This window comes from Pygocentrus nattereri, chromosome 7, assembly GCF_015220715.1.
Source record: "Pygocentrus nattereri isolate fPygNat1 chromosome 7, fPygNat1.pri, whole genome shotgun sequence".
Lineage (NCBI taxonomy): Eukaryota > Metazoa > Chordata > Actinopteri > Characiformes > Serrasalmidae > Pygocentrus > Pygocentrus nattereri.
In genome coordinates, this window is record NC_051217.1 from 29,327,564 (window position 1) to 29,350,967 (window position 23,404).

The following is a 23,404-nucleotide window of genomic DNA, read 5'->3' on the forward strand; positions in this document are numbered from 1 at the left end:
CGTAGCCGGCGAGCGGAGGTTTATCGTTGTGAGCGGTAATTCATTCGGTCCTTCCTTCGATCGGAGTGCGACTCAGCAGCAGCGAGTAAACGTCGGCGAAACATGGCAGGTTACCTGAAGGTCCTCAGCTCCCTCACTCGGTCCGCAGCTGCTTTGTCCAAAACCCCTGCAGTCCTCGCTCCAGCAACTTGCCAGAGTTTACAACAGAGGAACTGTGAGTTTTCAAGTAGCACACCCTTCAAAAGGTCTGCGGGGTTAAGCTAACGTTAATGTAAATGTGTAGGGCTGCGAGTTTCTTTCTAATGTTAATCAGTAAAACTCGTTTTGCAACTTCGACAGTTTGCTTCGGTATGAATGAAGATACTGGGGATACGGCATCAGGGGTTTTCTCGTTCGCATAGCTGCTTCGCTTTCTTTATTTAGCTCCTGTGCTCAGGTATTAGATAGCTAGTTAGCTAAGTTAGCAACTAAAAACGTTAGTTGTGATTGATTTTCAAACATATCCGCCCGAGATATGAGCGGAATAGTCTGAAGAATAACCCAGAAACCGGCTCTCGGAGGAGGCTATCTCGGCTCGGCTCGGCTCGCAGGCTCCTCTTTGTCTTCTTGCGAGCTGCTGGCACAAAAAGCCTGTTTCCTCCGACGGTCTGCGGATGTGAAATTAAAAAACCCGCGTTCATCCTTAAGAAACCCAAAGTAACGGTTTTGTTTTGAAGAGCTAGACTTCGTCGTTTTCCGTTGGAGACCGGCTGCAGTGTTCGTTACTAAAGGCACGTCGAGCGACTCTTCTGTTTTTTGCCTCCTGAAACTTGAGCAAATGGAGTAGCGGGGTTGAATTGACCGCAGCTGCTAACCGAGCTAGTTAACTACAGGACTTCACACCAGGGTTACACTTGTCACATAGTTGACCATTTCGCATTTTAGATAACTTATCGGTTTATTTCCGTTCATTCAAATTATCTTTACAGCGGTTAACTTTTTGTTTCTTCGAGGTTTGTGAAACCTAATCTCAAGGTCAGCTGGTGGGGATATGAAGCTGTCCCCAGACTTATGGCTGCCTGAGATGAACCGTTTGCAGTTTTGCTTCGAGAGAAATTCCCTTCACCGTTGGTTGTTTTGCAGTCACGTCTACTTTTTAACCAACCTGCTACTCTTAATCTTTTTCTGTTGTATCAGAAGTTCAGGTTAAATGGTGTTTGTTTTAATGGAAGCTAAATGGAAAGTTATTGATTTCCCTCTTCTGAGAAGAATAGCCTTCTTATGCCAATATAAATACTTGTCTCAAGTGCCTTGTTTTAAAGCCTTACAGACTTTGCCCTCAGTCCTCTTTGACTTTGGAGTTGTGTGGCCAACTAGGGCAGTTGAAGGGCAGCACATATTCCCTTTATGCCTGTGAACTTCTTTCTCAGCTGCTTTTGAGTTCTGCTTTAGTTGTCAGGTGTCATTTTGTGTTTGGAAATCAGTTTCCATAGAAGTTGTCTCCATAGAGAATGGCTTAGTTCGGTTATTCTGGCATTTAAACTAGTTAACACAACTATTAATCTCTCTGTTGAGCTTCTGAACTGTTGAACTGTTGGTCAGTTGGTCATCAGTTCTTTGGTTCATGCTGTGCTGAATAGTTTAAGAAACTTTGTTGTTCTGTCTTTTGCTAATGACAAGCAACATGTCCAGGTTAAAGGCAAAGCCTTCAGGGTTTTGGGCCTAGTTTGCAGGAAAGTATGTTGTGTGAAGTGAAATGATGATTTATTTTTTATTTTTTTGTATAATGTATCTGTTTTACCCTCACAAAGTTCCTGGTGGAGATACAAGCGCACTCTTACTCCAGTCACAAGACAGGGTTTGACCTTGCCAGGTAGTTTTACTGCTTGTAATGAGAGGTGGGAATACACAGTATCTAATACTACTTCTTGGTTTATGCTTTCTTGAAATTTGCCAGTATCTGCTTTTGTACTCTGCCTTTCCCCCCTGCACGCATTTGTGTTGGCTCAAATGAAAGGTTCTGTGTGCTTGAGTCATGCTAGTACCTTCATGTGCCAGAAGTGGTACATTCTCACCTGCTGCTCTTCGTATAGTAGGAGTGGATGCTTTGTTTGCAAATGTCCTCAACAACAGAATCGGGGCATGATGGCTTGAATTCTGATACAGGCTTCACAGTCTACAGCTTAAACGTAACATTGATTTCCACCAAGTTTTTAATTCATAGCAGTACTACATTATACTTAATTTCCAGCTTCTTTTCTGCCTGTTTCAGTTTGTAGTAACTCTGTATAGCTGTATAGTGCAGTGGATTGTAGGCCTACATTGTTCAATATGTACCTTTATGTTCACGCAAGTGATGGCTTGGTGTGCCATGCTTGGTATTTGGTAGATTAGCGGAGAATTTAAAGTGGTGAGCTCTGATGCTGTGAGGCCATCACACATACTACGTTTTAAGAGTGAATGATTCTTGGTGTTAAATATCACAATGGGAGTAGTTTATTCATTAGTTTTTCGGTCATCGTCTGGCCCTGTATGAGCATTGGTCTCGTATCAGGAGTAAACAATCAAGTCCTTGTTTGTAGTTTTACTAACTCTTCATTGATGGGATTCCTGAAATCTGCATTATTGATTCAGTCTTCAGTGGTGAACAGAGCTCGCAGCTGCAAGTCCGCTCATGCCTGTAAGCCAAGCGCAGGCTGTGTACGTGCAGAACCCCAGGATTAGATCTCTTTGCTGCTGAATGCAGTGAATTCAATGCTGCTGTGAAGAGGGGAACGGAGCATGCTTACATAATCATGGCTGTCCTTCCACTCCCCCCTCCTCTCCCTGCTGTGTCCACTGCCTCTGATTAGCGAGAGGCTTCTTTTACTTTGATACCCTACCCCTTTGTTTGTATTATGTGTATTTTTTTTTTTCTCCTCCCCTCTTCCCAGCTGATTTTTTTTTAACCGGAGCATCTTGTATGAAAGACCTTACCCATAATGCAGTGCACACTGTTATGCTGAGAGATGGCGCTGTATGAAAGATGAGCCTGCCTAAATGTCCTCTGCAGCTAACCTGAACATGGCTGCCTGCATGGCCAAGGAGATTAGTCTTTGCCTTTCTTAAACTCACATTTTAGAGGTCAAGTGATATGCAGGACTTGTAGAGATAAAACAGTTTGTGTGAGGACTTTCAGTGTATAAGCACAGCTGTAGTATTTTAAAATAAAATCAGGGTTATCTAATGTGATGTTTAAAGAGGTGGTGTAACTTGGCATGAATTGCCTTTGACCTTTTTTATTCTTCCCTTTCCAAGTCTTATTTGTTGGAACTGTTTAATATCAGCAGGAGATGTAAAAATGTAGTAGAATGAAAATTCTATATATGAATACGTCTAGTAAGTGTACTAATGTTATAACTCAGAAAATCTATAATTACCAAGTTATATCTGAAGTCCACTTATTTCAGTCCCACATTTGTGTCCATGTTTTTCTCCTTTATTAGGGGCCAATTAGTTGTCTCTTCTTTTTTTTCTTTTTTCTTTTTTTTTGGCTATATACTGGAATTTAATTATCAATGATGCACCGAAATTAAAACTCCTGTCTGAGGACAGGACCATTGGCTGTTTTTATGCTTTTGAATAAACAAACAAGGCATTAAAAGCTGCAAAAAATAAAGAAAATGCACTTTTATTTTTGATCCACTTTAAGCTCAAACCGTTTACCTGAAATAATCTTACTACAGTTATTACAGTACGTTGGCTAGAGGATATAAATCCACTTTTGTCATTTCAAAACCTGTAGCTATGGACAGCTTTGGCGTTCCAGCAGGGACTTTCCTTTCTGCTTCTTTTTAGCTGTATTCTGCATATCAGTCATGATGTATTCTTTTAGAATAGAATAGAATAGAATTCAACTTTATTGTCATTGCGTATGTCACAAGTACAAAATGCAACGAAATGCAGTTTGCATCCACCCAGAAGTGCTTAGCAGAAATATAAATATGTATGTTACAAATGTACAGTAAGTATAGTATATACAGGTTAAGCATATGAGGGGGTATAGAAATGAAGGGGGTTATGTAGGTTATAAACAAGAATGTACAGGTTATAAATTCCTTTTAAAAGGAAGTGTAAAGTTTTTCCCCTTTTTAAGTGGAAAAACCACAACTGCTACTTTTCACCATTTCAGATGACATTTCAGTGTATCCCTAATTTTCATGAGTTAGGATTATCAGAGCTGTAAACTAGGTTTGCAGGCTGATTTGAAAGATTCTGTGCCTTTGACACCATGTAGAAATAGGCTGTCCATTTTCTTTTATCCCATATTTTTTTCCAGCAAAGTAAAATTGCATTAGGCAGTGAGTCATTTTTTTGTTTTGGTTTTTAGCTTTAATATCTGACTGATGGAGCAACACTACATGGGTGGCACTCATGGTAGAAATTACATATTTCATAAATTTTTCTTCATGCTACACAATTTAAATAGACTTGAATCGTAGTTTGTAGCTGGGGTGTGATTTAACGCCTTATCATGTAGCAACAGCGTTGCTCAGCTTCCTTGTAAAAGTTGTCCTGTGCCAGCTTATCACTAGACTTCTACCTCAGAAGTCATTGGCTTGAGCACCTCTCTCTTCAGCACCACCATTTTACATTGATCACGATTGTAACGTGATCCACACCTTGGCAGGAGAGTTGGTCCTTTAATTCCAGTCTTTTTTTGCATCCATTCATCCAACTCTCAACTACAAAACCTTTCAGCATGTAGTACAGGCATATAATATAATATCTGTCATTGACTTTTGGATACATTTAATATTAATATACATATTTATTTAACAGAATTTTTATTTATTTATGTATTTTTGGTGCAGAGATGATTGTCAAATGATAGAGCAAACTTTGCATTGAACCCTCACTCTACCAGTTAAGGTAATCCCATCACTAAGATGTTGTGGGAAAGTGAGCACTGGTGAGCTCTGTCTGGGATGTCGGATGTTAACAAATAGGTGATGCAACTTCCCTTTAGAGGTAGGGATCCTGGGGCAACCTTACCTTTGTCTGTGATTTTGTCTCAGTAGTAATATAAAATATGCATAGAATACGTTCTTAATCTGTGTTCAGGAATCGCCAGTATACACTAGGCTTTTATCAGTTGTAAACAATGATTACTCCTATGCATTCTATCTGCTCTGCTCATACACAGTCCGGGACACTTAAAGCAGCACATAAAACCAGCCACCAAATGGCTTGTGTATGGTAAATGGCTTCCCTTTAAAAGGCTCAGTAGCCTAATATACTGCTTGTCTTGTATAACACAGCATGTGAAAAGTTGACTTAAACTTCATATTTTTAAAAGTAAGAACCATTTCTTTTTAAGTATAGCTTTCCAGTTATACATGTAAGAATGAGACTTGAATATAATATTCAGAAATCTAACAATTATTTCACACCATGAGTTACTTTTTAGCTCTATCAGACTTTTGGATGTGCTTTACTATAAACCGAAATTAGTTGTCATCTGCTCCACCTTTCATAGTCACAAAATTTGTTTGTTTGATGCATAGAAATCTGCGTATGTGCTGCCACCTAATTATGCAATTATGGTTGATAAACCTGTTTTGCTTGGATCCCAGGCAGTCATTAACAACGAGTATTGACTAAATCTTATAATGTCCAGCTGATCAGTGCATTCTTGTTTTTTTGACGTGCATTGCTTTTAATATTGATGATTTGTTAATGGTTTACTTATTTTGGTTGTGTTGTGAGGCAATAGCCAGTGCTACATCTGGAATCAACACTCAACCTTTTCTGGTAATTTACATATGAACTAATGATGGACAGCCAAATAAACTGACATGTTTTTTTTAAACAGCCAGTCATCTTATTACTTTTGGTCCCCTGCTTTAAAAAGGCTTCCTGTATGGTTTGACTAGTATATATGTGAATCCAGTGTTCTGAGCTGTAAGTGACTGTTTCAGCTTCAGAAACACTAATAAATGGAACAGTGATTAACTTGTTTTCTGAAGACGGTTAACAACGTTCTCTGTTAATCCAGGTTTAGGTACTCAAGCTATGGGTAATCCTCATGCATGAGCAAGATGGAAGTCTAGTGCTGCAATGATGAACTAATTAATATTTAATATGTGTGGAGAAAATTGTATTTAAAATGCTCTTGCAGGACTAGTTAACTGGATTGAACTGCTGTGGTGTGAACGTAGGGGATAAAATAATTAATTTTGTTTCCTCTTCTAATAGATGCCGACAAACGCATCAAGGTGGCTCAGCCAGTGGTGGAGATGGACGGAGATGAGATGACCAGGATCATCTGGGAGTTCATCAAAGAGAAGGTGTTTAAAAATTGAGAGTGAGAGAATGAGAATGGGGGAGGGGGAAGTGACTGCAAACTGCAGGGTAGGGGAGGCACCGTCTGAGCGGTCTATTTTTGTATCTGCGGCAGAGTGAGAACGAGCACTAGAAACACAATGTGAGTGAGGCGGGGGTGGGGGTGCTGAGAGAGAGAGCGAGAGAACGCAACTCAAAGGCACACAGTAAAACGGGGCAAAGGGAGGGTTTCAAAATTGGGATGGAACAAAATTCTTAACGAATGAAACCTACAGATGGAGTGTGTGGAGCACAACACTGCTGTTGAGGACACTTGAGTGTCTGTGAGGGCTGAAGGATTATGACTGTATGATAAAGCGGGCTGGGGTTGTAGTCGGTCACTGCCTGGCTGCCCTTGAGAATCAGCAGATGGTAAACTGGCTCTGGACATGACGTGTCACAGGCTAATATTGTTCTAGCTCCACAATAGCAAGAGTAGCCACCCTTTTTAAATCTAACAGCAAATTTATGCCATGAACCAGATAAGTGTCGTCATGAAACTTGGTAATTAATCTGTGTTCCATATTTAGATATGCACCAGTTTTGCTATGGCATTATAGAGTTGTATGCATTATTTTTTTATTTTATATGTGAAAATAAGTACACCAACTCTGCCCACTTGTGTACCCACTTGTGCAGGTTTAAATGCATTTTATTTTTTCCTGTATGTTATACTCATAAGTACAAAAGAAATTATGCAATAATATTGCAGAAAAGTATAATCTATTTTTGTACCCTGTATAGGATGTGTTCACTTATTTTAACTTAGAAAATCAACAGAACTTGTCATTTGCCCCGGCGTATCAAAGTGTTTGCGTATAAAATTATTCCAGTTCCAGTTATTCAGCTGTGAATACAATGTATAGCAATTTAGCCATTATTACCCTGACCTGTAAAAGTATGAGTGCCTAAGTCAGTGGTTGTTTAGATAGGAAAAGGTTTGAGTGAGGGAAGAGTCATTTTCTCATTTATGTATTTTTATTTATTTATTTTTGTTCAGTTCATGCTTGTTATTTCTCATGTTCACATTTCCATATGGGTTTGGGAAAATGAGCAGTCTCTGAGATGTGTTGCAAAAAGGTGTAGAATTCTGACACCTGGAAATGTTTCGATTGCATTTGAAAATATTTTTATTAGTAGCTTTTATAAAATTGTTGTGCATGATGACAGTACAAAATGTGAATAAAAGTATATACACATGAATTAATGAAACTGAACATCACATTGGTCATCTCCATATGGTGTGTGGGTCTTTTTTCCCCCCAGTTTCAGACTGCCTTTCTTTAGCTGTGTTTTTGTAGTTTATGTTTAGCTATACTATGAATAGCTATGTTTCATATACTATGAAATTATGGCATGAAGATCATGATGAAGATCATTAGGAATGAAGTACAAGAGACTTGTGCTTCACTTTAATTTATTTTCTGTGAGTAGATGCTAACAAGTTACACAACATATTCTTTATACATGCAAGTGTGCTTGCTGAATAAAGTGATTCCAGTTACAGGCTCATGAGGAACATGTATCCAGTAGCTTAACTGTCAGACAGTTGTAATTCATCAACATGAAACCAAGACTGTGGTAATATTGATACACAACAGAGAATCTGATATTAATATAAAAAGTGGTGTAACTCAAGTGTAAACAATATTGTGGTTTTGAAACTTTCAAAGTCACACTGCAACAGATTTGGATAGTAAAGTGTTTGTTATAAGCCACTAAGCTCTTTAGCGGGATGTTATTTAAACTGCATAAAATATACCAGAAGACTTCAAGCCACAGCCCGTTTTTTTTTTTTTTTTTTTTTTGGTTTTGTTTTTGTTTGTTTTTTTTTTTGGTTTTTTTTTTTTTGTTTTAGCAGGCAGAGCATGATCTGCATATTGCTTCTGTCTTTCTCTGCCTTCCTCCTGTTAACTTTTATCTACTCTACCCAAGCTCATCCTGTCCAATGTTGATGTGGAACTGAAGTACTTTGACCTGGGTCTACCCTACCGTGACCAGACTGATGACCAGGTCACCATCGACTCTGCCTTGGCCACCAAGAAGTACAGTGTTGCTGTGAAATGCGCCACCATCACACCTGATGAGGCTAGGGTCGAAGGTATGGTCCAATCGTTGGATTCTCAGAGCTCACCTCATGGACATGTAATTCCAATGAGTAATTCTTGATAAGAAGGCTGGGCCATCTGAAAGTTGTGATAGCAGAACACTGGGCTAAACCTTTACTACAAACTAGTGTGTCTGCTTTTTAAAAAAATGATAGACGGTGTTCAAATATATACACTTACCAGCCGCTTTATGAGGTACACCTGTTCAGTTACTTGTTAACACATAGCTAATCGGCCAATCACATGGCCACAGCTCAATGCATTGAGGCATGTAGAGGTGGTCAAGCAGGATAATGCACCATGTCACAAAGCTCATATCATCTCAAACTGGTTTCTTGAACACAACAATGAGTTCACTGTACTCCAGTGGCCTCCACAGTCATCTGATCTCAATCCAACAGAGCACTTTGGGACATAGTGGAACGGGAGATTCGCATCATTGATGTGCAGCCGACAAATCTGCAGCAACTGCGTGATGCTATCATATCAATATGGACCAAAATCTCTGAGGAATGTTTCCAACACCTTGTTGAAAGTATGCCATGAAGAATTAAGGCAGTTCTGAAGGCAAAACAGGGTCCAACCTTTTACTAGCAAGGTGTATCTAATAAAGTGGCTGTTGAGTGTATTTTATATGCTGATGGGGAGGGAGGGAAGATTTGAATGATGCATTATTGCCCATGGCATAGTAATTTTATGTTGGTTGTTTTTATTTTTATATTTATTTTTATATTACACAAAAATATAAAAATATCTACACACTATATTGCCAAACGTATTCGCTCATCTGCTTTCACACGCATGTGAACTTTAGTGACGTCATATTCTTAATACATAGGGTTTAATATGATGTCGGCCCACCTCAGCTATAATGGCTTCAACTCTTCTGAGAAGGCTTTCCTCAAGGTTTAGGAGTGTGTTTATGGGAATTTTTGACCATTCTTCCAGAGGTGCATTTGTGAGGTGAGACACTGATGTTGGACGAGAAGGCTTGGCTTACAGTCTCTGCTCTATTTCATCCCAGAAGTGTTGAGGACTGGCCTGCACAGAGTCCAGACAAGTTCTTCCACACCAAACTCGTTCATCCATGTCTTTATGGACCTTGCTTTGTGCACTGGTGCGCAGTCAGGTTGGAACAGGGGCTATCCCCAAACTGTTCCCACAAAGTTAGGAGCATGAAATTGTCAAAAATCCCTTGGTCGGGTGAAGCATTAAGAGTTCCTTTCACTGGAATTAGGGAGCCGAGCTCCAACTCCTGAAAAGCAACCCCACACCATAATCCCCCCTCCTAGAGCTCTAGAGTCCAGTGGCGGCACCACTGCATTTGGCGCTTTATATTGAGCTTGTTGATGTAAGGCTTGGATACAGCTGCTCTGCCATGGAAACCCATTCCAAGAAGCTCTCTAGGCTGTTCTTGAGCTAATCTGAAGGCCACATGAAGTTTGGAGGTCTGTAGCGATTGACTTTGCAGAAAGTTGGTGACCTCTACGCATTATGTGCCTCAGCATCCGCTCACTCCGCTCTGTCATTTTAGGTGGCCTACCTCTTTGTGGCTGAGTTGCTGTCATTCCCAATCGCTTCCACTTTATCACTGAGTGTTGAGTGTGGAATATTTAGTAGCGAGGAAATTTGGCAGCTGGACTTATTATAGCATCCTATCACGGTACCACACTGGAGTTGGAGCTCCTGAGAGCAACCCATTCTTTCACATATGTTTGTAGAAACAGTCTGTATGCCTAGGTGCTTGATTTTATACACCGGTGGCCATGTAAGTGATTGGAACACCTGAATTCAATGATATGGATGGGTGAGTGAATACTTTTGGCGATACAGTGTATGTGTTTAAATTCCTTGGGCTACAGTTAAATGACACTGCCGGGTGAGCTTTTATATTATAGTTTATTTTATATCATATTGCAGTCTGTTATTTCAATGTTTGTCAGCTATGCTCTTCAGTACTATTATAGCATATTATAATGCTATTAAAGTATTGCCATCTGGGTTACAATAAGTGTGGCAGTGTTGTCTACATGCCATTCTGTTGAGCGGTCTTGAATATTTCCTGCTTTTATTCTGCTAACACTACTCTACATTTCACCTATAATGTGACCACATGGTGGTTGAATTGTTAAGAATTCCTGGAGCTGCCAGTTATAGCTGTGGCTTGAAAAGGATAAGGTGGTCTTTGCATTATGACCCTCCTAAATATTTTTGTGAATCTGTCCCCACAATTATAACAGCTGTTGTGTTGAATTATGTTTAGTGTTGCTCGCATTGCTCTTGCTTTTGTTGCCTCAACAATTTTGTTACCATCAGAATTCAAGCTGAAGAAAATGTGGAAAAGCCCCAATGGTACAATCAGAAACATCTTGGGTGGCACTGTCTTCCGTGAGCCAATCATCTGTAAGAACATTCCCAGACTTGTTCCTGGTTGGACACAACCCATCACAATCGGCAGACATGCTTTTGGTGACCAGGTCTGCTATTCTAGGCCCTTTTTTTTTTTAAACCAGAAATTATAGTAGTTAAAGTATAATGTCCATCTTTATTGAAGATAATGTGTAATTATGTCATTTTGTCTGCCATTTTACAGTACAGGGCAACAGACTTTGTCGTGAACAAACCAGGCAAATTTAAGATCAGCTTTGTACCAGCTGACGGGAGCAAAGGCCAGGACTGGGAAGTGTATGATTTCCCTGGTGGTGGGTGTGGAATGGGCATGTACAACACTGATGAGGTCAGCAAACCCCATTTTATTGCTCTTTTTTTAGTAGTTGTTAACAATACATTGCTATCATTTAAGGGGGGTGAAAGGTAAAGTAACTTTTCTCAACAAACACGTTATGTATTATTAGGCTTTGTAGTCTAAAATTACTTTTCACTGCTCTTCATATCACAAAGTGTATTTATGTGCAGTTTAGAGTGCCAAGGTAATAACTGATGTTACGATTAGAAGAATACCTTGTTTAGTTTTACAATCCACAGGTATCTTGAGTAACTACATACACTGTTTCACACTCTGAAAGCACATTCTCCTCAACGGATCAGATATCCAATTGCTTTAGTAGAACAGGCTTTCAAATTTAGTTTGAGCTTGGTGCCTGTTGCTTTTTACTGAAAGTGGAAAAGCACTGTTCTTACAGACTGAAATCCTGTAGAAAGAAATAGCCATGGTTTACTAAAGAAGACACATGGCTCAAGAAGAAATACTGCTATGCAGTATTGAAATGATTTCAGTTAAGCTTTAAGGAACGAGACTGGGCTGTGCAGAGGCAGTGCCCTCCTCCAAGGATAATGTATGTGACCTTTTGGTGCAATTTAAGGTCATAATTATAATTGGCTCTAAATTCCACTTAATGATAGGCAAGATGAGGATTATCTCAGTGTTACTAAATTGGGCTCTTCCACAGGTCAGTATCTCACTCTTTTCAGGTGGTCAGTGCATGCTGAAGTAATGGAGACCAGAGTGGAAACTTTGAATTAGTAGGCATGTATCAACTGGAAATGCAAGGCCTTCTGTACTTAAATTAACCCAAATATTTTCATATGCAGCCCCTTCAGTGATGCATTGAGCAAGAAAGATGCAGGCAAATTGGATCTTCCAGGTTGTTTCATAGACCCCCTCAGAACTTGAAGAGCCCTTGATATTGCCTTCATTTTTCCAATGACAAAAGTACTTATTTAAATTCACAGGCTGGTGGTGAGCTGTTCCCATTCCCATTTCTTTATCTCATAAAATCTTAAGAAGAAATCAGCCTGACCTGGTGTTGGGCCAGGTCTCAATACATCCCTTTCGAATTGTGGGTTGGTCAAAAAATGCTGATAGTGTTACTGCTAGACACAACTGCGAGTGTCGTATTAGTTCACAAATGGAACAAGACTGCCCCCTGCCAGAATTCAGGAGGGAAAGCAAGCTTCTTCTCCTGCATGTGGAGCAAGTCCAGTGGGAGCTCTGAATCAACTCCTATATTTAAATATACTAATTTTGTCATGTCCAAGCTTTTTTGACTTGGGCTATGTTTACACAGCAGGTAAAAGTGGCCCAAATTTGATTTTCTCACCAAATCTGATTGTTTTGTGCGATAATGTTCTCATTATCTTTTAAATGTAATCTGTATGCGACATTAGTCTGAACATATCAGCTCCTAAACCGGCCCGCATGAGCAAAAAAATGCTTCACATGTCGTGCTCATCCAAAGCTAAACAGTCCTGAAGGCCAGTGAACGCCAGTCGCTCCCAGAGCTTTCGGTTTCATCTTCACAAGCATCACGGGAGCGATTATGAATTTCCAGTGGTTGACAGCTGGGCTCATCACCCAGGATGTGTCCGAATTCGCCATAAAAAGAGCACGTTATTCTGCCATGGCCACTTCTTTGGTTTGTGTCCTAAGATTCTTTAAACTGTTCTCTGACGCTGCAGTCTTGGTCTTCTCCGGCTGAATTCAGCCGTTTATTTCGAAACCTCTTCAAACACAGAGCAGTTGCAATTAGTCTTTCCTAATTTTTTGGTACAGAAACAGCCTAAATGTTTGCCTCAGCAGGACGAAATTATGACAGCTGTTCAGACTGAGTCGCATTGCCACAGATTGGACACATAAAAGATTTGAGTAGCACATATGAAAGCGTCTCGTAAACGTAGCCTTAGATTTAGAAAGGGCAGTCATAAAGCAAAGGACCTGCGTCCTCTGGAGGTTTGTATGTGGGGAAATGCGACAGAAAAAAACGAACTCAATTAATCCTTCACAAAGTCAAGATGAAGCACATGAGGATAGTAAATGGTCTAAAATGCTAAATTGACATATGGCTTGTGATTGGTGACTTTAGGCTGACAAAAATCAAATGGCCAGTTAGTTATATTGATCAGAAGTACCTACAGGGTGTCAACTTCATTTTAGGCAACGGGCCACATTACATCTGTTCCAGGTTGGCTGAATTGGAAAAAAAACCTACCAAGAATAAATCAACAACTCAAATATGTCTTTGTTGTAATTTATGTGAAAAGTACATTCGGATTAGATGGTCAGACTGAAGTTAATGTTAAGATTGCATGCATATATGTGCCTTAACATTTATCTTTGAACAGAATGTTCTAATCAACACGTGCGAGCACTGCATAGTCCTGGTTAATGTGACTAATTTATTAAGCTGGCTACAATATCAGCAGCTAAGCTGAGGAAAGTTGACTTCTCTAACAGATTTCAACCTTTTCTGCAAGGTTATGTATCATTGGATATCATATTAAAATGGATGTTAGCAAATACAGTAACCCAGATTACGTTTAATTTATCTTGGAGCTGCTTGTCAATAGCTTCCATGCATAGCTGTGAATGTGGTCTTCCAGTAAGTTTAATCCAAGACTTTGACCTTCAGCAGTGACCCTTGGGCTAATAAATTTGACTAATTTATCACCATTGCCATTCTTACTGCAAGTCTGTTCTGTGGGTTTTTGCCATGAGTTATGAGTGAATGAGTTTTCATTCACTTATTGGTCAAAGTAGTGTTTAGAGGACGACTGGATGATTTAAATTTAGAACATGGATTCTAAATTCATCAAGCAGACTGGATAAGAACCATAATTTAGTCATTCCTGGTCCACAGGCCTTAAATTTAATGCCTCTCCTGTAACCTGTAGAGTGATGTTTGAGAGCTTGTGATATGCACTTTTAACAAGCACAAAATAGCCATCCCTTGGCCCAATTCTTGAGGTCCTTCACTGTCCTCATTAATGTGTCCTTCCACGGTCTTCACCTTTAGGGTTGTGACCTGATCTAGGCCGGATCTCTTTTTGTGCCTCTTCTACTTAACATCTTTTGAGTGTGTTTTGACTGTGGTCCAAAGGATATTTAAGGCCTTTTAAATCAGTGTCTCTCCACTTTGTCCTTGAGGTCTTCAAAATGGGGCTTACTGCTCAAGATAGGATGTTAGGTTTGTGACGTGTTGCCCTGATAAGTGGGGTTAAACAAGTGCCTACTTTTCTCATCTGATTTAATGAGCTTCAGCATTGCTAAGCACAGTTGGTGGCTAATTAGCTTTAGCTGTTTGTAAGCCATTTTGCTGCCCCTAAGCTAATTTACAGTTACAGAAATTCCTTACTAATACATTTTCTACTTTATTACATTTATTTTCAAACTTTAGTCTTTACGGATATAGCTTGATTGTGTCATGGGGGGTCTGTTGGAAATTTGGCTGTAATACAACTAAACAACTCCTATGAAGCTAAAGTGGAAAGAGTAAAGTAATACTAATGTAGCAGACCTTGGGACTAAGTCTGATCTGATCACTTGCAAAAAAGAGACACTTATGACTTTCCTTATTGAAGTGTCTGAAGATCGTTTGAAATTTGGCTTAATGTCTGTTCCATGATTTGAGTTTGTGAGGTTCTGAAAAAATACATATAACTTTTTTTTTTTTTTTTTTTAATTTCAATATCTGACCTGCCGGTCTCATCTTCTTTCTGCCAGTCCATCACTGGCTTTGCTCACAGCTGCTTCCAGTATGCCATTCAGAAGAAATGGCCTCTATACATGAGCACCAAGAACACCATCTTGAAGGCTTACGATGGGCGCTTCAAGGACATCTTCCAGGACATCTTTGAGAAGTAAGCCATGCCATGTTGTTAAATATAGATGCAGGGAGCAGTCTTTAAAGAGGAAGGCATAGGTCAGTTGATTTTTGGTTTGTTTGCTACTACTTTGCTAAGACTATTCCCTTCCAAAAATAGTAGCATGCATCCTTTCTGTTTTTTAGCTGAAAGTGGAAAGGTTTTTTTTGCTAGTCATAAAATGAAGCATTCCTCCATCGATGCATTATAGCTGGTTTGATAGCCGCCTAGTAGTGACACAAGTATTGACACTTTTTGTTTCTTTGTAAAACTCGTCTTTTTTTGTGTATTATTTTATATTTATTTAAACTCTGATTTACAATGCTCTAACATGGTTAATCCTCATACCATTAACAGGAACTACAAGCCTGAGTTTGACAAGCTGAAGATCTGGTATGAGCACCGACTCATTGATGACATGGTGGCTCAGGTGTTGAAATCCTCAGGTGCTTTTGTTTGGGCTTGCAAGAACTATGATGGAGATGTACAGTCAGATATCTTGGCTCAAGGTAAGCTAATATATCCTAAAAACATTCATTCTGTATTCTAGGGTCTTGTCTGTTCCTACTGCACATTGTCATGGTAATGGGATAGACTGTGAAATGTGCTGGTAAATTTGAGTGAAAAGTGGAGACCACCTTTTTCTTGACACTTGGATCTGAATATTTGTTCTATATTTGGTCAGAGCTTCAAAACTAACAGCCCAAGTTAGGATGTGCTGACATGGGGTGTGGCTTTATGAGATCAGTGTGTTTAAAGGAGTTGGAGAATTAAACAAGGTGTTGTCCCTAGGTTTTGGCTCCCTGGGTCTGATGACTTCTGTGCTCGTGTGTCCCGATGGGAAGACCATTGAGGCAGAGGCAGCGCATGGCACAGTCACCCGACACTACCGTGAGCATCAGAAGGTCAGTGCCACCTGGTTTCTGTGGTACATGGTTTAGCATAGGCTGTGTAAATTGAAGTGAGTACTGTATAATTCGTAAATTACAGTCTGTACAGAGCATTAATGGTTCCAATGTTTCATGGCTGGGATTTTAGACAGCTTCTGCCATCTAGTGGTAGCTAAAGGAATGACAGATTTTAATTATTCAAGGCGAAAGTCTTTGAGTTACATATACATTGTAGAAGTTTCATTTTCATTATTTATTATTTTGCACTGTTTTTTCCCTCTCAGGGAAGACCAACCAGCACTAATCCCATTGCCAGCATATTTGCTTGGACCAGGGGGCTGGAGCACCGAGGCAAGCTTGATGGAAACCAAGACCTGATTAAGTAAGCTATTTTAATCAGCCTAACAACCAGAACATTCTACACCACAGAGTGATGTTAATGGATAAAAGAGCTTTAGTATAGTCATAGTGAAGTGATTAAAAGTGCTTCTGTCAACGAAAACTGAAATGTCTCACTTGTTAAAAATAAGTAAAAAGTTTGATCTAGTATGTAAACATATTCTTACATTTTTAAAATGTACCCTTCATACAGAATTTCAGCACATATAAGGACACATAGCTGCAAAAACAGCCTGTCTTAATTTTACTGTTCTTGTGACTTCACACAAAGCGTAATATTTACGTATATCTGCATATTCAGCCTACACCAGCCTACTTCTGCCAATTCAACCCAGACCGCTTTTTGTATAAGGCCCAACACAGCCATAAACCAGTGTTGAAGGCACTTTAACAAAAACAGTCTTAATTCTTCATGATAGAGATCAGAAACTTATCATGTAAAAGTTAATAACTATATTTGGTACACAGAAGCACACAAACATTAAGTGAACCTGAGGGGACAATATAATATACAAGAAAAGTGTAGGATATGGGCCCTTTTGAAGTGTCCTAATAAACAGCTGATGTTATCAGGTATGTTGATGTTTTAAAAAATTCTGCAACCTGAACATATAATGCAGGGGTGGAGAAATGACGTCCTGGAGTGGCGTTATAGTTTAGTGCTTATGTTTTATAATTAGGGATGTAGATACTGCCGCACTAATGAATGAACGACTTGAGCTGGCAGTGAAGGAGGGTCTGCTCACTCAGAAGTGTTGCTGACTCTGTGACGGTTGGACACAAAGTTGCAGGTCACTTTAAACCATTAGTCTTGTCATATTCCTGCCAGACCTACCTGTGACTAGTCGTTTTTACACACAATCGCAGCTTCTCCCCTCTTCTTCATTCGAGACATGGAGGCAAAAAGTCGATGTTTCCTGCCAAAGTCTGTATATGCCAACTTTAATCTGTTTGACGGAATAGAATTATGAGGAATAAACCTCAGTACGGTGTTTGTGTATGTACATCACTGCCTGGCTTTTAGCTTGTGTGCACAGAGTTGGCAGCAATGCTCAGTTTCTCTATGCTCAGTACTCAGCATGCAGCATGTTATTTTGAATGAAACCAATTTGTTTAAAATTGGACAGTGTTTCATGTAGCATGGACTGAGTGGTTTTGTACAGTATGAGTGTATAAATCATAGGCTTTGTCCATACATTATGGTCGGTTCAAATGTAGTGTGAGTCACCAAAGAACAAGATTTCTAAAATCAGTGTATGTGAGTTAAGAGGACATTCAACTACAGCTCAACCAGCCAAGCAAAATGCTTCAGACATAAAGCTTTGCAAGTGAGTTCCTCAGATGCTCATTCACTCATCCTCAATTCCATTTTACCCCTTGTATTTGGTGTCTAAAATATTTCACTGTTTCCTACATCCACCAAGATGGCTCACTGTTCCAGGGTTGCTATCGCATTAAGTTTACTCTGCGTCCATTAGATGTGTTTAACAAGCTGATTCATTTTTCTACCTTGTGCTGCAGTTTCCTGATCCACCAGGCTTCAGATGATTGCCCAATCACAAGTCCGAATGCTGCTCAGGTTAAAGCAATGTATAGTGCTCTTTTAAGAATATTTTCATGGAGCAGTGACAGACATGACTGTTTGTTTGGTAAAAGTACAACTGTAGAACTTTCTTCCTGCTCCACTCAGCAGCACAAACACTGTTTGAATGACCAGTGCATGTGAGCTGTAGCATTCTGAACGGTAGCTATTAGCAGTGTATTCAGCAGTACTTCGCAATCAGCTGCATACCAACAGTTATTTAAATTAATGTTTAATAATGGATTATAATGTTAAGACACACAAACAACTAATTAATGTGCTTATTTCCACACATTTTAAGGATGTACTAAACTGTTAATGTAACAGTGAACTTACCATCACAATCTGTAAAAAAAGCACTCTTTACTCTCACTGTAATTTATCTTGCCCATCTTTTTCATGCCGTTCTGTTTACTCAGTAATGTTGCTGTGGATTTCACTCCAAAGCCCACCTGACCCTGATGTCATGTGAGGGGCATTCCTGGAGGGCATATCTGCATCACAGAAACCCTAATATAGTGCTGCAATTAGACCCTCCTCAACAATACACTTGCTTTGTGTAGGCGCTCGCATGGACCTGTACTGATTAATATAAGAGTGGCTGCAGGCACCACTCAGCTATGCAGTTTCATCTAAAACACCTGTATCAGTTAAGAGCTATTTAAGCTCTTCATGCTCATGTAAAGTTTGTCTCAGGGCGGGGCTGTTTGTATGGCAAAATTCATATCATGAGAGAACGTCATACTGATATTCACTTTTATACCGGTATACAGCCCACCGCTACTCCAGACTTCAGTGTACTTATGGCTCTTTATAGGGCTCACAGTATAGGTTACACAGTCATTGCAACAGCACCCAAGCAGCTGGGCTTCTGGGTGGAACTACAGATGGTTAACAGCAGGAAAATTAGGCCGTGTTCAGACTGCTGGCAAATCGGATTTGTTTCACAGATCAGATCTTTTGAAGCATCTCTCTGTAATGTCATTTGCAAGTGATCGGACTTGTGTGCAGGCATCACCAATCTATCACACGGGTTGCTGTTGTAATGACATAGGTGTCTGTATCTACGTAGCTTTGCTGGTGACGCGAATTTAAAACATGGATGCATTTGAGGTGGAGATGCACCATCTCACCCTTTAAGCTCTTTAAAATTCTTTGGCGTGAGCCAGAATCTATGGAGCTCTTCTTAAATTTCAGCACTTTTGTCACTCAGGATTTCATATCATTGTTTGTCGAGTTGCGAGTGATGCAAACAACACTTTGAAATCTGATTTGACCGGCCAGACTGAGACGCATCTGTAAAAATCCGACGGGACTGGGTTGAATTGGATTTCACATGGTTTTTAGCTATCCAGACGATCAAAAATCAACCTTGATGCATTGGGAATATGCCAAATTGCTGGTCTGGGCTGGCAGGATGAATATAGCCTTTAGTGGCATTAATAACACATCAACTTTGACACCACTAATTTGGCTACATGGTAACATGCCTCTCTTCAGCACAGTTCTAATGAAATTGAGTTCCATATTTGTATGCTTGTTTGAGCATATTTTTAAAAGCTAGTGTAATCTCACCAATTGGTTCTTGGTTACTTTCTTGGAAAAGTCTGAAATGAAATGCATACACATACATATATAAATAAATGAATAAATAATTTTATAAGTAAGCCAATTTTTATATATATATATATATATATATATATATATATATATATATATATATATATATATATAACACTTAAACAAGACAATATAACTCCAAGTAAATCAAACTTCTGTGAAATCAAACTGTCCACTTAGGAAGCAACACTGACAATCAATTTCACAGCTGTTGTTTAAATGGAAAAGACAACAGGTGGAAATTATTGGCGATTAGCAAGACACACTCAATAAAGGAGTGGTTCTGCAGGTGGGGACCACAGACCACTTCTCAGTACCTTTGCTTTCTGGCTGATGTTGGTGGTGCTTTCACACTCGTGGTAGCATGAGACGGACTCTACAACCCACACAAGTGGCTCAGGTAGTGCAGTTCATCCAGGATGGCACATCAATGCGAGCTGTGGCAAGAAGGTTTGCTGTGTCTGTCAGCGTAGTGTCCAGAGCCTGGAGGCGCTACCAGGAGACAGGCCAGTACACCAGGAGACGTGGAGGAGGCCGTAGGAGGGCAACAACCCAGCAGCAGGACCGCTACCTCCGCCTTTGTGCAAGGAGGAACAGGAGGAGCGGAGCAAGGGCCCTGCAAAATTACCTCCAGCAGGCCACAAATGTGCATGTGTCTGCACAAACAGTTAGAAACCGACTCCATGAGGATGGTATGAGGGCCCGACGTCCACAGATGGGGGTTGTGCTCACAGCCCAACACCGTGCAGGACACTTGGCATTTGCCAGAGAACACCAGGATTGGCAAATTCGCCACTGGCGCCCTGTGCTCTTCACAGATGAAAGCAGATTCACACTGAGCACGTGTGACAGACGTGACAGAGTCTGGAGACACCGTGGAGAGCGATCTGCTGCCTGCAACATCCTTCAGCATGAGCGGTTTGGCAGTGGGTCAGTAATGGTGTGGGGTGGCATTTCTTTGGAGGGCTGCACAGCCCTCCATGTGCTAGCCAGAGGTAGCCTGACTGCCATTAGGTCCCGAGACGAGATCCTCAGACCCCTTGTGAGACCATATGCTGGTGCGGTTGGCCCTGGGTTCCTCCTAATGCAGGACAATGCTAGACCTCATGTGGCTGGAGTGTGTCAGCAGTTCCTGCAAGATGAAGGCATTGAAGCTATGGACTGGCCCGCCCGTTCCCCAGACCTGAATCCGATTGAGCACATCTGGGACATCATGTCTCGCTCCATCCACCAACAGACTGTCCAGGTCTGGGAGGAGATCCCTCAGGAGACCATCCGCCACCTCATCAGGAGCATGCCCAGGCGTTGTAGGGCGGTCATACAGGCACGTGGAGGCCACACACAATACTGAGCCTCATTTTGACTTGTTTTAAGGACATTACATCAAAGTTGGATCAGCCTGTAGTGTGTTTTTCCACTTTAATTTTGTGTGTGACTCCAAATTCAGGCCTCCATTGGTTAATAAATTTGATTTCCATTGGTTTTTGTGTGATTTTGTTGTCAGCACATTCAACTTTGTACAGAACAAAGTATTCAATGAGAATATTTCATTCATTCAGATCTAGGATGTGTTATTTCAGTGTTCCCTTTATTTTTTTGAGCAGTGTATAAATAAATATATATAAATATAAAGTTAAGTGATACTTTTTTGATCCCACAACCGGGGAAATTCCAACTCCGCATTTAACCCATCCGTGAAGTGAAACACCACATATACACTAGTGAACACACACGCTAGGGGGTAGTGAGCACACTTGCCCGGAGTGGTGGGCAGCCCTATCCACGGCGCCCGGGGAGCAGTTGGGGGTTAGGTGTCTTGCTCAAGGACACCATCAGTCATGGACTGTTGGCCCTGGGGATCGAACCGGCAACCTAACCTCCAGCCCACGACTGCCCCACACATATATAATATAATAATAAAATATAATAATAATATAATATAGTGTGTGTGTGTTGTCCCATTTTGCCACAGAATTCACTAAAAAAGTTGACCGCATGTTCAGGTACCCCATCCCTTTTTCCCAGCCGAATTGCTACAATTACTACCACACCAAAAAAAGTTGGCTTTAAAACAAATTAAGAGAAGTCTGTTTTGACTTTTTATAATTGATTCTTCTCTAGTGTGATTTGTGTAAATAATGAATATGAGCAAGTAGGGGCAGTGAATGCTGTTCTAATAGTGTGGCCGTTCCACAGGTTCTCTCAGACTCTGGAGCGTGTGTGTGTGGACACTGTGGAGAGTGGGGTCATGACCAAGGATTTAGCTGGCTGCATTCATGGACTCTCCAAGTAAGTTAACCATTTCCATGTAGTCAACAATAATTGGTCACTTTTTTTTTTCATGTTTCCTCATTAGCTTGTTTGATGTTTTCAGACCATCCTCAGTGACTGAGCTTGTACAGTGACCCTCAATTTTGGCATGAATACAAATGTTGGGCTGAATGTCTGTCTGAAATGCACACCAAAAGTATTCACTCACCCATTCCAATCACTTCCTTGGCCACAGGTGTATAAAACCAAGCACCTAGGCATGCAGACTGCTTCTACAAACATTTGTGAAAGAATGAGTTGCTCTCAGGAGCTCGGTAAATTCCAGCGTGGTACCGTGATAGGATGGCACCTGTGCAAAGTCCAGTCGTGAAATTTCTTCGCTACTTAATATTCCACAGTCAACTGTCAGTGATATAACAAAGTGGAAGTGATTGGGAACGACAGAAATTCTGCCACAAAGTGGTAGGCCACGTAAAATGACAGAGCAGGGTCAGCGGATGCTGAGGCACATAGTGCGCAAAGGTCACCAACTTTCAGCAGAGTCAATCTCTACAGACTTCCAAACTTCATGTGGCCTTCAGATTAGAACAGTGTAGAGAGAGCTTCATGGAATGGGTTTCCATGACCGAGCAGCTGTATCCAAGCCTTACATCAACAAGCTCAATGCAAAGCGTCAAATGCAATAGTTTAAAATGCCACCACTGGACTCTAGAGCAGTGGAGACATGTACTCTGGAGTGATGAATCACGCTTCTCTGTCTGGCAATCCGATGGACAAGTCTGGGTTTGGTGGTTGCCAGGAGAACGGCACTTGTCTGAATGCATTGTGCCAAGTGTAAAGTTTGGTGGAGGGGGGATTATGGTGTGGGGTTGTTTTTCAGGAGTTGGACTCGCCCCCTTAGGGAAAGGAACTCTTAATGCTTCAGCAGATGTACAGTACCACTCTGCCTTGCATACTTATTTTATTATTCATTTTTAAATGCATATTAATAAAAATTGAAATGGTTTCAAGTATAATATTAGTAAGAAAATATGGAGCTTTTATTGAGATTTAGGTTCATTGAAGCAGTTTTTGTTGGTAGGTTTTCAGTACAATGTGTTGTCATTAAACTGAGTGGCTTTTTTTTTTTGTAAATTAATTTGAATCATGCTATTTTACTGATTGTGCTCCGACTTACTTTTGCCACAGCGTCAAGCTCAATGAGCACTACGTCAACACCACAGATTTCTTGGACGCAATCAAGACCAACCTTGACAAGGCCCTGGGTAAATGAAGGAACACAGGAGGCTGGTGAAAAGCATCTTGTCTTTTTGTACCTCATTTTTAACTTAAATGTCATGATAACCACAAGCATTAAGCCTGAAGGGATAAATGAAAAAATAAATTTTTAAAAGAACTAGAAGTTATGTTTGTAGCAGTGCTGTTAGCTAATCTGTTGGTCCACTCCATAACCCATCTCTCCTCACAACTCCAAGGTTTTATTTTTGTAAGATGAAGTACTGTATGTCAAATGCTGTATTATACCATGGACAAAGTGATAAAAGGCCATTTCAGGAACCCTCTAATAAATCTGTTTGAACCTCTACTCTTGT

The 23,404-nt window shown here is 40.4% G+C and overlaps 1 protein-coding gene across 1 annotated transcript; it reads left to right on the forward strand.

Moving 5' to 3' along the window:
• Positions 1-23: 23 nt before the first annotated feature.
• Positions 24-23,397, forward strand: idh2 (isocitrate dehydrogenase (NADP(+)) 2). Its single transcript, XM_017711115.2, has 11 exons — positions 24-214; positions 6,217-6,308; positions 8,278-8,443; positions 10,767-10,927; positions 11,044-11,187; positions 14,911-15,047; positions 15,408-15,559; positions 15,843-15,955; positions 16,225-16,322; positions 21,738-21,830; positions 23,001-23,397. Exons 1-11 carry the CDS (start codon positions 103-105, stop codon positions 23,083-23,085), a joined length of 1,353 nt encoding a protein of 450 aa, XP_017566604.1. The 5' UTR covers positions 24-102; the 3' UTR covers positions 23,086-23,397.
• Positions 23,398-23,404: the final 7 nt, after the last annotated feature.